This window comes from Magallana gigas, chromosome 1 (genome assembly GCF_963853765.1).
Source record: "Magallana gigas chromosome 1, xbMagGiga1.1, whole genome shotgun sequence".
Taxonomy (NCBI): Eukaryota; Metazoa; Mollusca; class Bivalvia; order Ostreida; family Ostreidae; genus Magallana; species Magallana gigas.
Window position 1 is genome coordinate 17,524,495 of NC_088853.1, and position 12,614 is coordinate 17,537,108.

At 32.0% G+C, this 12,614-nt stretch overlaps 1 protein-coding gene across 1 annotated transcript; it reads left to right on the forward strand.

Moving 5' to 3' along the window:
* The first annotated feature begins 3,502 nt into the window (after positions 1 to 3,502).
* On the forward strand, positions 3,503 to 5,049 carry LOC117688414 (hatching enzyme 1.2-like). Its single transcript, XM_034466474.2, has 3 exons — positions 3,503 to 3,606; positions 4,343 to 4,415; positions 4,855 to 5,049. Exons 1-3 carry the CDS (start codon positions 3,503 to 3,505, stop codon positions 5,047 to 5,049), a joined length of 372 nt encoding a protein of 123 aa, XP_034322365.2.
* The last annotated feature ends 7,565 nt before the right edge of the window (positions 5,050 to 12,614 follow it).

Consider the following 12,614-nt stretch of genomic DNA (forward strand, 5'->3'; position numbering starts at 1 on the left):
CCACGGCCCGGGTTTTCATACCCATTTTACCAAGACTCGTATTCCATACTTCTAAAACGAGGTTCTTTGTTTAAAGCAGCCATGACATTATACGAAAAAGGGTCGATCTGACTATGATGAATTTGCTTGTTGTGCAACAGTTCGCGTATGAAGGGAAATTTTTGAAACATGCAAAATGTATTGGTGCCGATTTTTTGAAGTAAATTGAGGCTAAATAGTTCAATGCGTTGACTGTTTTTTACACATGACGTTGGTGTTAGCTTGTTCTGATTATCGTTTCGTTTTCATTATCTATGCTTTGTAACCTGGGACCTACCGTCTGTATTTCGTGATTTTTACGTATCAAATCAATCAGAGACTTCGGTAAATCAAAAAGTTAACTGTTTACCTGCGCAAATTAAGCAAAATCTGATGTATCAAAAAAGTACTGAATACAATTCATTCTATAGGTAATTCGACATTAACTTTTGCGTAATGGTAGATTAATGCAATAGGTTTTGTTGAGATGCTCGGCACTTTCTAGGGTTTATTGAGTTTAAATAGTCAGTTTGATATCGCTGACGGAAATATGTAGGTATATACATGTATATCTATGATTTATTTTGAAAAAAAAATTCTGTTCTTTATTTTTTATAGTGCATGTTTCTTGTGTTTAATTGTTTACAACTTCTATTTACTATCCATATTTGAGTGTCAAGCTTTGAATTATAAGCAAGATACAGAGATTTGCTCACAATTCTATGTTTGTACACAGATCATTAAAAAAGTAAAAAATTTGTCAATATTTATTAAGAAAATTTTCAAAGTTTGTTCTTCCAGAAACCAACTTTAACAACTTATTGTATTGTAAACTTAACCTTTTTTCGTCATTATTACTCCTACTGTACATGTGATCCTTGACTGTGTTTGTGTACATTTGTATAAACTGATTTTGAACCTCAAATACCAGTGAACTGGTCTTGAGTGAATAAAAGAACTGAAAATTTTAGGCCATTCTTTTTTTCCATTTTAAATGCTGAATAGGAAATACCAAGTTAAAAATCTTAAGCTGAATGTAATAAACTCATGTGAACAAAATATGACTCAAACCTAGACTAACTGTGAGCTCTGTATCTTGCTTATTATTCTACGATTGACGCTGAAATTTTGGTTGAACATTAGAAATTCTATATGAATTAGAGTATGTTAAACACTTGTACAAACAAAATAAAAGAATGACATTCTATATATACCTACTCTCTGAGGCCCCTCTTTATACAACGAATAATGTGAAATCTACATCACTTTTGATAGTTTTTCAGACACGAGTAAATAAAAACGACATCTTTAAAACAGTTTCTATAGTTCTGACACACAAATAAAATTGTTGAATGTTTTTAATTTAAGGAATTGAGCACATTGAGGTACAATTTTTTTCTTCACATCTATACATGTAGGATTTTTGAAGTAAAAAACAACTATTATATTTTTTTTTTAATACAATAACTAGTAAGTAGTTGATGAAAAAAATGTACCTATAAGCTCTCATATATTTTGATCGCTTTACATAGTGCGGGGGGGGGGGGGGGCAGAACGAAAATATAGGGAATTGGAAGTTAACAACTTAACAGTGTACCCCTACTAAATGTTTAGTTTTATATCTTGCGTAGGATTTTCTTATTCTGGTAAAAAATAGTATTTCATGAAGGTACAATGTCAAAAATAGGTGTAAAATTCGAATACTTTACGATATTTATTTTTTGTTATTCTACCGATGGACCGTATGGCACAATATCTTTTGAACGCCCATTGTTGCTCAGGTGAGCGATGTGGCCCCATGGGCGTCTTGTTTGTATATTGATGTAACGTTTTGTTTTTTTTAAATTTAGACGATTTGTTGTTGTTTTTTTGTGAATTTTACAATAGTTTAGAATAGATGTACATTCAAAATTTAAAGAAATTTAGAAAATGTTGTTATGGTGAGCAGTGTGACGAATGAGCCTCTTTTTGTTAGCTTTTCTTGACGAGAATTCAACTGAAGATGAATATTCAGATATGATAGTTGTGTTTCGGCAAACAAAGGCATTTTTCTAAATCATTTTAAATTGTATCTATCTATCTATCTATCTATCTATATATCTATCTATCTATCTATCTATCTATCTATTTATCTATCTTTCCTTTATCTATCTATCTATCTATCTATCTATCTATCTATCTATCTATCTATCTATCTTTCTATCTATCTATCTATCTTTCTGTTTTAATAATTGATTTACTTTTGACAACAACACCCATAATAGATTTTCATTATATCATATACAAGTCAAAAGCAGAACTTTGATACAAATCGTTTTGATTAAATAAAAATACATAAGATACTGATGCTAAAAAACACATATTCCATGTATATGTAATACACATTTTTTTTATCATATATTTTAACAATGCATTCTATCGATAACATGCTTATTGATTGGCTGATTAATTACCATGGAAACCGTTTTAATCGTATTTCTTTTATTTTATCAATGTTGATTTTCCTCTCCAAATAGCCTAAGAATATCAATAATCAGGCAAAAAAAATTATGAGAGCTGAAAATTATGAACACCATCTACCTTGGAATGATAAGCCTGTAAGTTTACTTAACCTATTATTTAAGCATTATTCAAATTGAAACATATCCTGACTATCATACTTACTTAGCCAAAAGAACGCAAGCAACTACAAGTATTCAACAATATGATACAATGATAGCGCATTAAACTAAATTTGAATGAGTGTTCATTTTTGTTTATGTTGTACAAATCTGATAATGTTTGCCGTGTTATAACTTGTCAGTGATAATTCCAAACCATTCATCCTGCAACCACCTCTTGTTCTGACCGAGTTAAGGTAGCCCAGTCAACCAAAGTTATATTTGTCAATGTCTCAATATAATGTGCATACTACTCAAAATATTATTAGATTCACAAACCTGACATTTTTGTTTACAGAATGCTCATAGAAAACCCAATCGAGGAAAAAGAACCTTTTTTGCCGATGACTTGTGGCCAAACAGAATTATCCCATTTAAAATTAATGATGGAACTTATATTAACAGTATGTTTAAGGAACAATTATATCACAATTCTATTTTTAAATTATTTTTTGTATTCATTTACCTCAGCTATTAATAAACAATGACGTATTGTTTTGCATTGAACTTGTTTTTCTCAAAAAAGTACATTTAAGCATTTTGATCAGAAAAAAATACGATATATACTGAGTAAACGTTAGTATTGTTTAATCAGGCTTTTTGGCTCTGAAGATTGAAGAATATTTTTGCCAAATATGTTTTGTCCCTTAGAAAAATTCAACTTTATTGTTTTTCCTTTTTTGTCTTGATAAATGTCCTTGTTCGTTTAGTTTGTTTATGTGGGTTTTTTTTCTTGGGTTGGCTGTTTTATTGTTTGACTTCGTCGCTTTTCTTCATTTTTTATTATAAATGAATTTTCTTCAGAAAACAAGATCAATAATGTTATGGCGGCGGCGGTCAATCTTTTTAACAGGGCAGGCTGCGTTCAATGGGTTCCATATACAAATCAACCTAATTATGTAGAAATAATTGGAAGTCGCAAGCTCTTGTAAGTTTATCACATAAAGGTACAACAACGGTTTTGACTTACATATGTATAATGTTTTATTAAAGAAAAAATGACTTAGACATTCTCAATTCTATAGACCAGTAAAGGCTGTCTTTTTTTCTTGGATACTATATACATTCCAGGTGTAAACAATTATGTAAACTTTAAATTTTTTACACACTTCTTTTGTATGTAAAGTGTGTGGAAAGGTTTTTGCAATTGTTTAAGCGTTAAATAATTGTTTTTTTGGAAAGATATAGTGCCCTTACTGCAGCGTTGTTTGACGACAAATTGAGTATCGCGCGTTAGCTAGATCGTTATAAATCTACGTGCACACCGCTGCAGTTATCTCTTACAAAAAATGAATGATTAAATACTTTCCATTTCAGAGGACTTAACTATGTAACGTCATAATAAAACTCGTAATTTTAATTGTTATGTATATTATCCGTCGTTTGGTGCAATGACTGCAGCGGCTTTCTACAATATTTACATGCCAACATATGTGAAAAGTAAATATACACACAAGGCGGATAAATGATGTGTTTTATAACATTGTTACAAAGTTAAACGATTATAAACGTTAAAGACAGGGGTTATCAAAAGTTGCATATGTTTAGTTAGTTCCTCATTTTTCCATTTGTTTTTTTAAATAAGAAAAAAAAATATGTTTGTTGTAAATCTATGTTATTGTTGATGCTGTTTGTTATCGTTGCTGTTGTTTCCTTTTCCACAGGTGCGCGACACATTTTGGGTTTCGGAAAACACAGGTTCATGAGCTGTTTCTTGGAGAAATTGGCTGTACGAGGGTAAGTATATCTTGCTACTGTACTCAGTTGAAAGCACGTTGGTCAAATAACAAAGAGAGGTATTTGTAGAAACAATTACAGCAACTCCAATTCACCTTTTTTTATTATTTTTTTTTCTTCACCTAAACTATGCATAAATGCATTGGTATTGTAAACTGAATGTGGTTTAACCAGTGCTTTTTATCAGAAATACTTTTAGATCAGTAACATTTTCAGGATCTCCATTTCGGAGAATTTCTTGATTCAGTGATATATATATTGCTTAAGATTTAATTATTTTAGACAAATTATGAAACTTTTTAAAAATAAATAAGATATTAGTGATTTTTAAAAAAACGGCTTTCAAAAAACTATTTAAAGTCAGAAAATTATAACCAGCAACATAACAGGATGCATGTTTGTCTGACATGTTGAGCAATTTAATATAACTTTATTTTAGGTGGACGGCGCTCTACACGAAATGATGCACGTTGCCGGGGCCGTCCATGAACAGTCGAGGGGTAGTGATCGACATAAAGCCATTACTATTAATTGGGCTAACATTCCCAGGGACAAGCAACACAACTACTTCGGTTATGATACGTCCAATGCTAGAGAATATAACATCGGTTCTATCCTCCATTACGAGGTATAAACTAAAAACAAGAGGTGATATGCTGTTTTGGACAAATTAAGTTTTGTTGGTTTCACTCATTATTCAAGGGTATCAATTTTCGTGGATAAAATGAATATCACAGTTTGAAGGGTACGTAAATTCCTAGCTCCTATCAATACCAGATTTAATAATAGTTTCATTTTAATGTACATTGAATTCCATGGATCAGCTTAACAAAGAAATCAACGAAAATTGGATTTCAAAGAATATTGATGAAACCACAGAATACCACTGATTTGATTTTTCTTTGGTGTATGTACAATGAATACAATACAGCCATCGGCATAATAGTTGAATGAAGATAAAAAAGTTAGAAATACTATTTTATTCATATTGGCCTAATGATACATGTAACTGTTACATGTACATGCTTAGATCTATTTGTGCAATTTTGTATATGCGCTACAACGAAGATAAAGATATGACCGAAAGCAGCTTCCTCAGTCAGATGGATCCAACTTTTGAAATTAAGTTTTTAAATCCTTTATATATTTATTTGAGACTGGAACTTGCGTTTAAATTTCCAAGTATGGAACAACTAATAATTGCCAATTTTTTTTTTATGATAGATAGTCTGAATTCAATTGCATTTTTAAAATCAATATCAGTGCAAGTTTGTTTTCTTATAAATGTGATCAATATGATTCTACTAACCATGCATAAAGCAACTGGTCGACATGAAACTGTCAAGGCTTAGAGGTTCGTAATGTATACCTTTTTACCGTTGGCCAATCCCTAATGGTTAGGTATGACCGACGAATTCATGTTTCAAATCTTGTTTGAGACCACTGACCTCATAAAATTAATACAGATGAGAAAGGAATATGAAGACGTCACGTAAATCAGGTGAGCAAAGTTGCAGAAACCCTGATGCAGGAAACGTACCGGCTTCTCAGATTCGATTAAGAAACCATTGGTGGGGTTGATCGACCACACCAGTCTATCGGAGTTTCCAGCTATTTCTGCTTCGCCATTAAAAGTTTGATTAAACCGAAACAAGCTGCTATACAGACACCGCCCGCTGAACAACTATAATAGCATGATTTCCTTCGCACATTCAATGACGAAGCGATTGATAGCCGAACGATGTGACTGAGTGTCTTTCATTTGTGTAAAGACATGAGAACACTTCCATAACAACGCGAGCTGGTTATTTAAAAATGGTGTTTAAACAATTAAATAATCAAAAATATTTCTAAGAAAGACCACATACAATTGTTAAAATTAAAATATACTGCATTTTTTTCCCTAAATTGTAGATTGGTTGGGGAAAAGAGTTTACTCTTAATGATCCTGACTTGGAATATTTGCTAGAAGGGCACACAGATCTCTCGTTTTACGATAAGGCGGAGCTAAATGCATTTTATAAATGCGCTGGTACGGTTTGTCCTTAATATTTCCTTTTATTATACGTTCATGTGATATACTAAAATCGGATTGGTTTAGACGCAGTTGATAATCCGTTCTATTATCTTCAGCATTAGCAACACACTTAGCAACGGGTAACATAACGAATTGTTACATGCGCGTAAATGATGCGCGTACGGTTCGTAGTAGAGTCAAGTCATTCATATAGCAAAGCATTTAAGTTTTCTTTAAAATTGACATTCTGTGTAATAAATTTAATAGTGCCTGTTATGAAGGATAACAGTTGAAATAGACACCCCTCGAAAACCATTTTCAACCTCCGCTTCGCGTCGATGGACAATAGTTTTCTCGGGTTGTTAATTTCAACTGTTACCCTCCCAAACAGGCACTATTTATATAATAGTATATAATCATTTCATTAAGTCATTTGAATGTTGACAAAAAGATTCATCACGTGCCCGAAAAGCAAAACTGTGCTTTTAAACCTTATATCTCTTATGAAAGAAACTAAGTAAACTTACATGGATTTTCCACTTATGTTTAATGTTAAATAAATCATTCTGAGAAGTTATTGAATAGAACAGAAAAACTCTAGGGCATATGGAGCCACTGAACGTACCTTTTTATCGTTGCTTATTATTCAGATGACTGTGTTAACCCCCCAGTTTGCCAGAACGAAGGTTTTGTGAAACAGGTGCGTGGTGTGTGTAGCTGTGAATGTGTTGATGGATTAATAGGACCAGACTGCAGACAAGTAAACACCAGTGTTGGTTAGTCTAGTTAATCAAAATTTTATCGTAAGATGTATATTTAGTGATATTAAATGTTTGAATAAAACTTCTCGTAATGTCAGGAATGGTATTTTATTATTCCTATGCTAAATAACTGCTGATTCATACTGGAAATAGATTTTTGTCTTCCAGAAAACCACAATGATATCAAATTTTGTTGTAATTTAGGATGCGGAGGGACAATCAGATTGCTATCCAGCGAATCAGTGTTGATTGACATGCTTGGATACAAGACGGGCTTGACCTGTACATGGTTAATTAAGGTTAATCGTATGCGTTCTTTGACTATGGTTCTCTTCTTTTACTTTTAAGAAGCATTTCTCTTATTCCTTTTATGTGTTACTTGTTGGTTAACTTAACATTATATGTACAACAAAGATCAGAGGAAAATAACCACGTATTTGCGAAATCCTTTTCTAGAGGTCTTATAAAAGAAGCCAGCACATTGTAAAAAGAGAGTGTCTGGAAAATTTATGACAGTGATCTTTGTCCCTCTACCAAAAAAATAAAGCAAAAATGAAAAAAAAAGAAAAAAAAGGAAAACAAACAAAACAAAAAACCCAAAATTTAAATTTTAAAATAAACTCACAAAAAGCCACTTAGGATTTACATTTATCTAATATAAAAAAGTCATCAGTTTAATTTTCACAGTGAAAACATGCTAGGAAATCCATATCTTGAACTGAACTTTATAATTTTCGTTTAAAACAGGGCCCTGCAAAGACAAAGATCCAAGTCTACATTGATAGCTTAGGACTTCCAACTAGTATTAAAAACAAATGCTATCATTACATAGAAATAAGGGATTATCTCTCTGGAGCCAAAGGAAAGCTGTACGTAATATTCATTTTCAGAATCAAAACGTCACTTCTTTTTTTAAAAACATAAAGATATATTTTTTTTAAATGAATATTAGATAATTGTCGAGTTTAAATGAAAACAATGTAATGCAATGACGAGGTCCTCTAGGAAATGTAGGTTGTTAATTTCTTACGGAAAGACTTCAGTATATATTATAAACAATGCAATGGCGAAAGGACCAGAAAAAAAAATCGTTAAACTGTCTTTCTTTTTGGAACAACGCATGTAGCAACACGTGAAATACCTTCAAATTACTCTAATCGTATTCGTAGTAAAAACCATTTCTATCGCGCTAGGCTGTTGTAGAACACATCTGGGAAAGAATTAAAAAAACTATGTTTATCTTTATTGTTCACAGCGATAAAAAATACGTTACAATGTGAATGTATTCAATACCACCAAAATTTTACATGCATAAATGAAATTGTTCACAGAATTTGTGGAAACTCGGGTGGTGCCACATTCACCAAGCAAAACCTTGGTCCTACCAATATAATGATCATCCGCTTTGATAGCGACCAACACAACACCGTCTCTCCAGGGGAAGGGTTTACTTTGACAGTGACTGCAGTGCCATCAGGTAATTAAATTTGCAACGATTTCATTTTTTTTTTTTTTGGAATCTTTGAAAATAGAAAAAAATTCGATAACATTACAAATCGTCTAAAGAGAAGCGATGATCAATCGATGATTCTGCAATTCCAATGATAAAATGTGTCGATTTGATTATGTATGGTAATTCCTAAAATTTTATAAATTCACTTTACAGAAAATGTTACTGAAGCAATTCGAAGCAGTTTATAAAAAAAAGTGAAATGTTCCAAATCATTTTATATCATAATAAACAAATAGATATTGAAATGTTTCCATTTAGTTCATCTTTGTATTTCTTTTTCTTTTTCTACCATAACATACAATCTCATAGAAATATATTCGGCATATCGTACAATAACATAGAACAGCATAGAATAGCACACTGAACGATTTTAACTCAGTTCTTATTGCTTTTTTTTTAAAGAATAAATGTTCCCATTGCTGATTAGAGGTAAACGTTGGCTTCTTATCATTTTGTTTAAATGTTTGGAACTTTTCTGTGTATGGAGACGTTTTTAGCTCACCTGAGCTGAAAGCTCAAGTGAGCTTTTCTGATCACCCGTTGTCCGTCGTCCGTCCGTCCGTCCGTCCGTCTGTCTGTCCGTCTGTAAACTTTTTATATTTTGATCTTCTTCTCTAAAACCACTTGGCCAAATTTAACCAAATTTAGCAAAAATCATCCTTATAAGAAGGTGAATATACATTGCAAAAATAAAAGGCCAGATTGTATTCAAAGAGGAGAAAACCTCGAAACTGTAAAAAAGGGGGGTGCATTTTAAAAAATCTTCTTCTCATGAACTACTGAGTTAATCTTAACGTAATTTAGCATAAATCATCCTTAGGGAAAAGAAAATATAAATTTCAAAAATTAAAGTCTAACTCTTTTCCAAATTTGAGATTTTTGCGAAAATACTAATAAAGAATGGCTCGTTATTCCATATACGTAGACTGGCAATTCATTGTGATAGACTGGTCTTATGACAGGCATCGTCAGTCTACCGCATCTCAAAAACGAGGTTCTTTGCTTGAAGCTCGCAGTTTGTTGTGCAACAGTTCACGTGCGAATATAATCTATGAAACATGGAAATAACATTGGTGCCGATTATTGTGAAGTAAATTGAGGTTAAATATTTCAACGCGTTGTCATTTTCACTTGTGAGGGTGGTTTTAGCTTGTTTTGAATTTTTCGTTTCATTTTGCTTTTTAACTTGGGAAACAATTGCTTTGTATGTGGAACATAAACTTCGGTAAATAGGCAGTTGATTGTTTACCTGCGAACATGATGAAATCTGATGCATTAAGAACGTACTAAAGTGCTTTTCCCTTTGTTTTTATTGTTTATTAATTTCTAATTGTGTCAACAAGGATCAGGCAAGGGAGCGACTTTGATTGAAATAATCGATTTTTGATCGGTAACTTCCCAAACAAAAACTTTTCTTAAGAAATCATATCAAAATCACTTAAAAATCATATCAAACTCACAGATTCATGTTTTGTTCTATGATTTAGACATGATCCATTAAATGAATCATACCCAAATCATAGGTGACAAATAAGGAAGTATGATCCTGATGTGGTTTGTTTCTTGGTTTTGAGTCTGCTATGATTTTCTTGTGATTCTGGTATGTGTTATTATCTTAGAAGGCAACAGAGCATGCGTTTGAAAGGATTCGTTAATTGCCAGATGAACTGACCACTAAGAATTAAGATTTCTGCATAACAGGAAGTTGAGTTGCAAATTTTGAATTTTCATCTTGGAGCCTAAATGTGATGTACATGTCTGGAAAATTTGATATTGCTGGGCATCTTGCTCTATCTTGGCATATTTATAAAGTGAATTTATGGAAGTATTTTTGGGGAATATATTCTTATTCACTTGAGGTAAATAATATTTTATAAAGACTAATTTACAATACACTATCAAGTGATTTATTAAGTGAAGCAAGCAACTAATGCGTGGATGTACATGCATGTATCATTAGTTCAGACCGGGAGCTACAGACCTGCAGCTAGGTTTTGAAATGCATACATAATATTTTGATTTGTACAATTCATGTAATAATTGCTAGAAGAGTTTGAAGTAACAGTATAATTATCATCTAAATTATGGAATACTTTGATCCTGTGTTCTATTCAGATTATATTGGCTTAACGATACAGTTCATGTGACATATATGTAAACTGTTTTTCATATTTGGTAATTGACAATGTATTTCAAATATTAAAAGTATATATAATTGTCTGTTGCAAATTATAAATTAAGTGGTTATTATTTTCTTTAAAAAATCATTGCATAATATTGTCCTTTAACAGGTCATATAAGAATCATGGTTTTGATACGAGTTGTTAGTTACAACAGATCATACCAGGATCATGGTTTTGATATGAGTTGTAAGTTACAACAGATCATACCAGGACCATGGTTTTGATATGAGTTGTTAGTTACAACAGTTCATACCAGGACCATGGTTTTGACACGAGTTGTTTGTTACAACAGATCATACCAGGACCATGGTTTTCTTGCATTTGTTTAGTTTTACAGATCACCCGAGAATCATGATCCATTAGCTCATTTGCATGTGAAATTTTCCTATACCGAAATCATCTCAAAACCATGATTTACACACAAGCCATTGATATGATCCCGTAGGCTATTTTTTCTGTTTGGGTTCGCCGGAATTTCCTCCGAAAGAGAATTTGAAGTAGCCATGTATTCCGAGTTTATAATCGTGTAAATCAAATCCATAGACAATAAAAAGATGTTTATGAATTTGAAAAAAACGTTTTCACAGCCTCAGTTAAACCCTGTTGTGATTAATCACCCGCGACTGTCTTATCTGTAGAGGTTATAAATACGGGTGCTGCAAACACATATACGATGCATTGAAAATTACAATCGATAATCATTACATTTCTTGTTGATACTAAAATTAGAAGGTAACTTGTAATTATTTGATAACTCTAGTCTGCCAAATTAATGCAAAACCGTTTGTTTACAGTTATCTTCAAAACTAAAAACTGTTGTAATTGGGTCATAGGGTAGGACTAATTTCTCCAAAATACACAGTGCATAAACTGATTTTGTGTCACCTGGCTAGCTCAGTTACAAAACATTTTATCTGTATAATGTATGAATGCATTAAATAAAATGAAATTTAACAAATTGAATAAGTTTTTAAAAGTTGCCTATCATTCTACGACTGACGCTGAAATGTTTGTTGATCATTGGAATTGTCTTGCTAAACATTATATACTTGTGTACAGAAAAATCAAAATGATGATGTGCTATAACTACTTGCTGGGGTCCTTTCTCATTTGATAAATTATTTGAAATCTGCAACAATTTTGGTATTTTTCAAACGAGTAAATAAAAAATTCTTTTTAACAGTTCTGACACATTGAAATTATGAGGATATCCGTGCATTATCATTATTATAAAGAAAATATTGCAGCAGAAAATCATCTTGGTTTGTAGCCGTTTGTTGTTTTTGAGGGAATATGAAATAATTAATGGCCTTAGTACAGAACTGATACCTGTATGCCTGACAATATATTAAATTATATAGCTTTATAACACATCATGTGACAACATTTTCCAGTCAAATGTTTTCATCGATCAAGTGAGTAAGGATATTAAACGTCACACAAGTTTACATCAGGTAATCAATTATTTAAGGGAAGACCAATTAAGTTTTTTACTGTAGCCTTAGCAACTTTTGCCACAGAGTTCAAACATTGCGTACTGCCTTCCAGACTAGCTGGCGATTCTCTGTCCGTCAATCTTTGTTAACTTTCACATATGAAATATCAGCTGTGAAAATGAAATGTATCTCATCTGCATGGTATATTCATAGAGCTTGGCATCTTAAATAAACACACTAAAAATATTCACTTAGATGTGGAAAATGATAATAACACTAATTTAAGTTT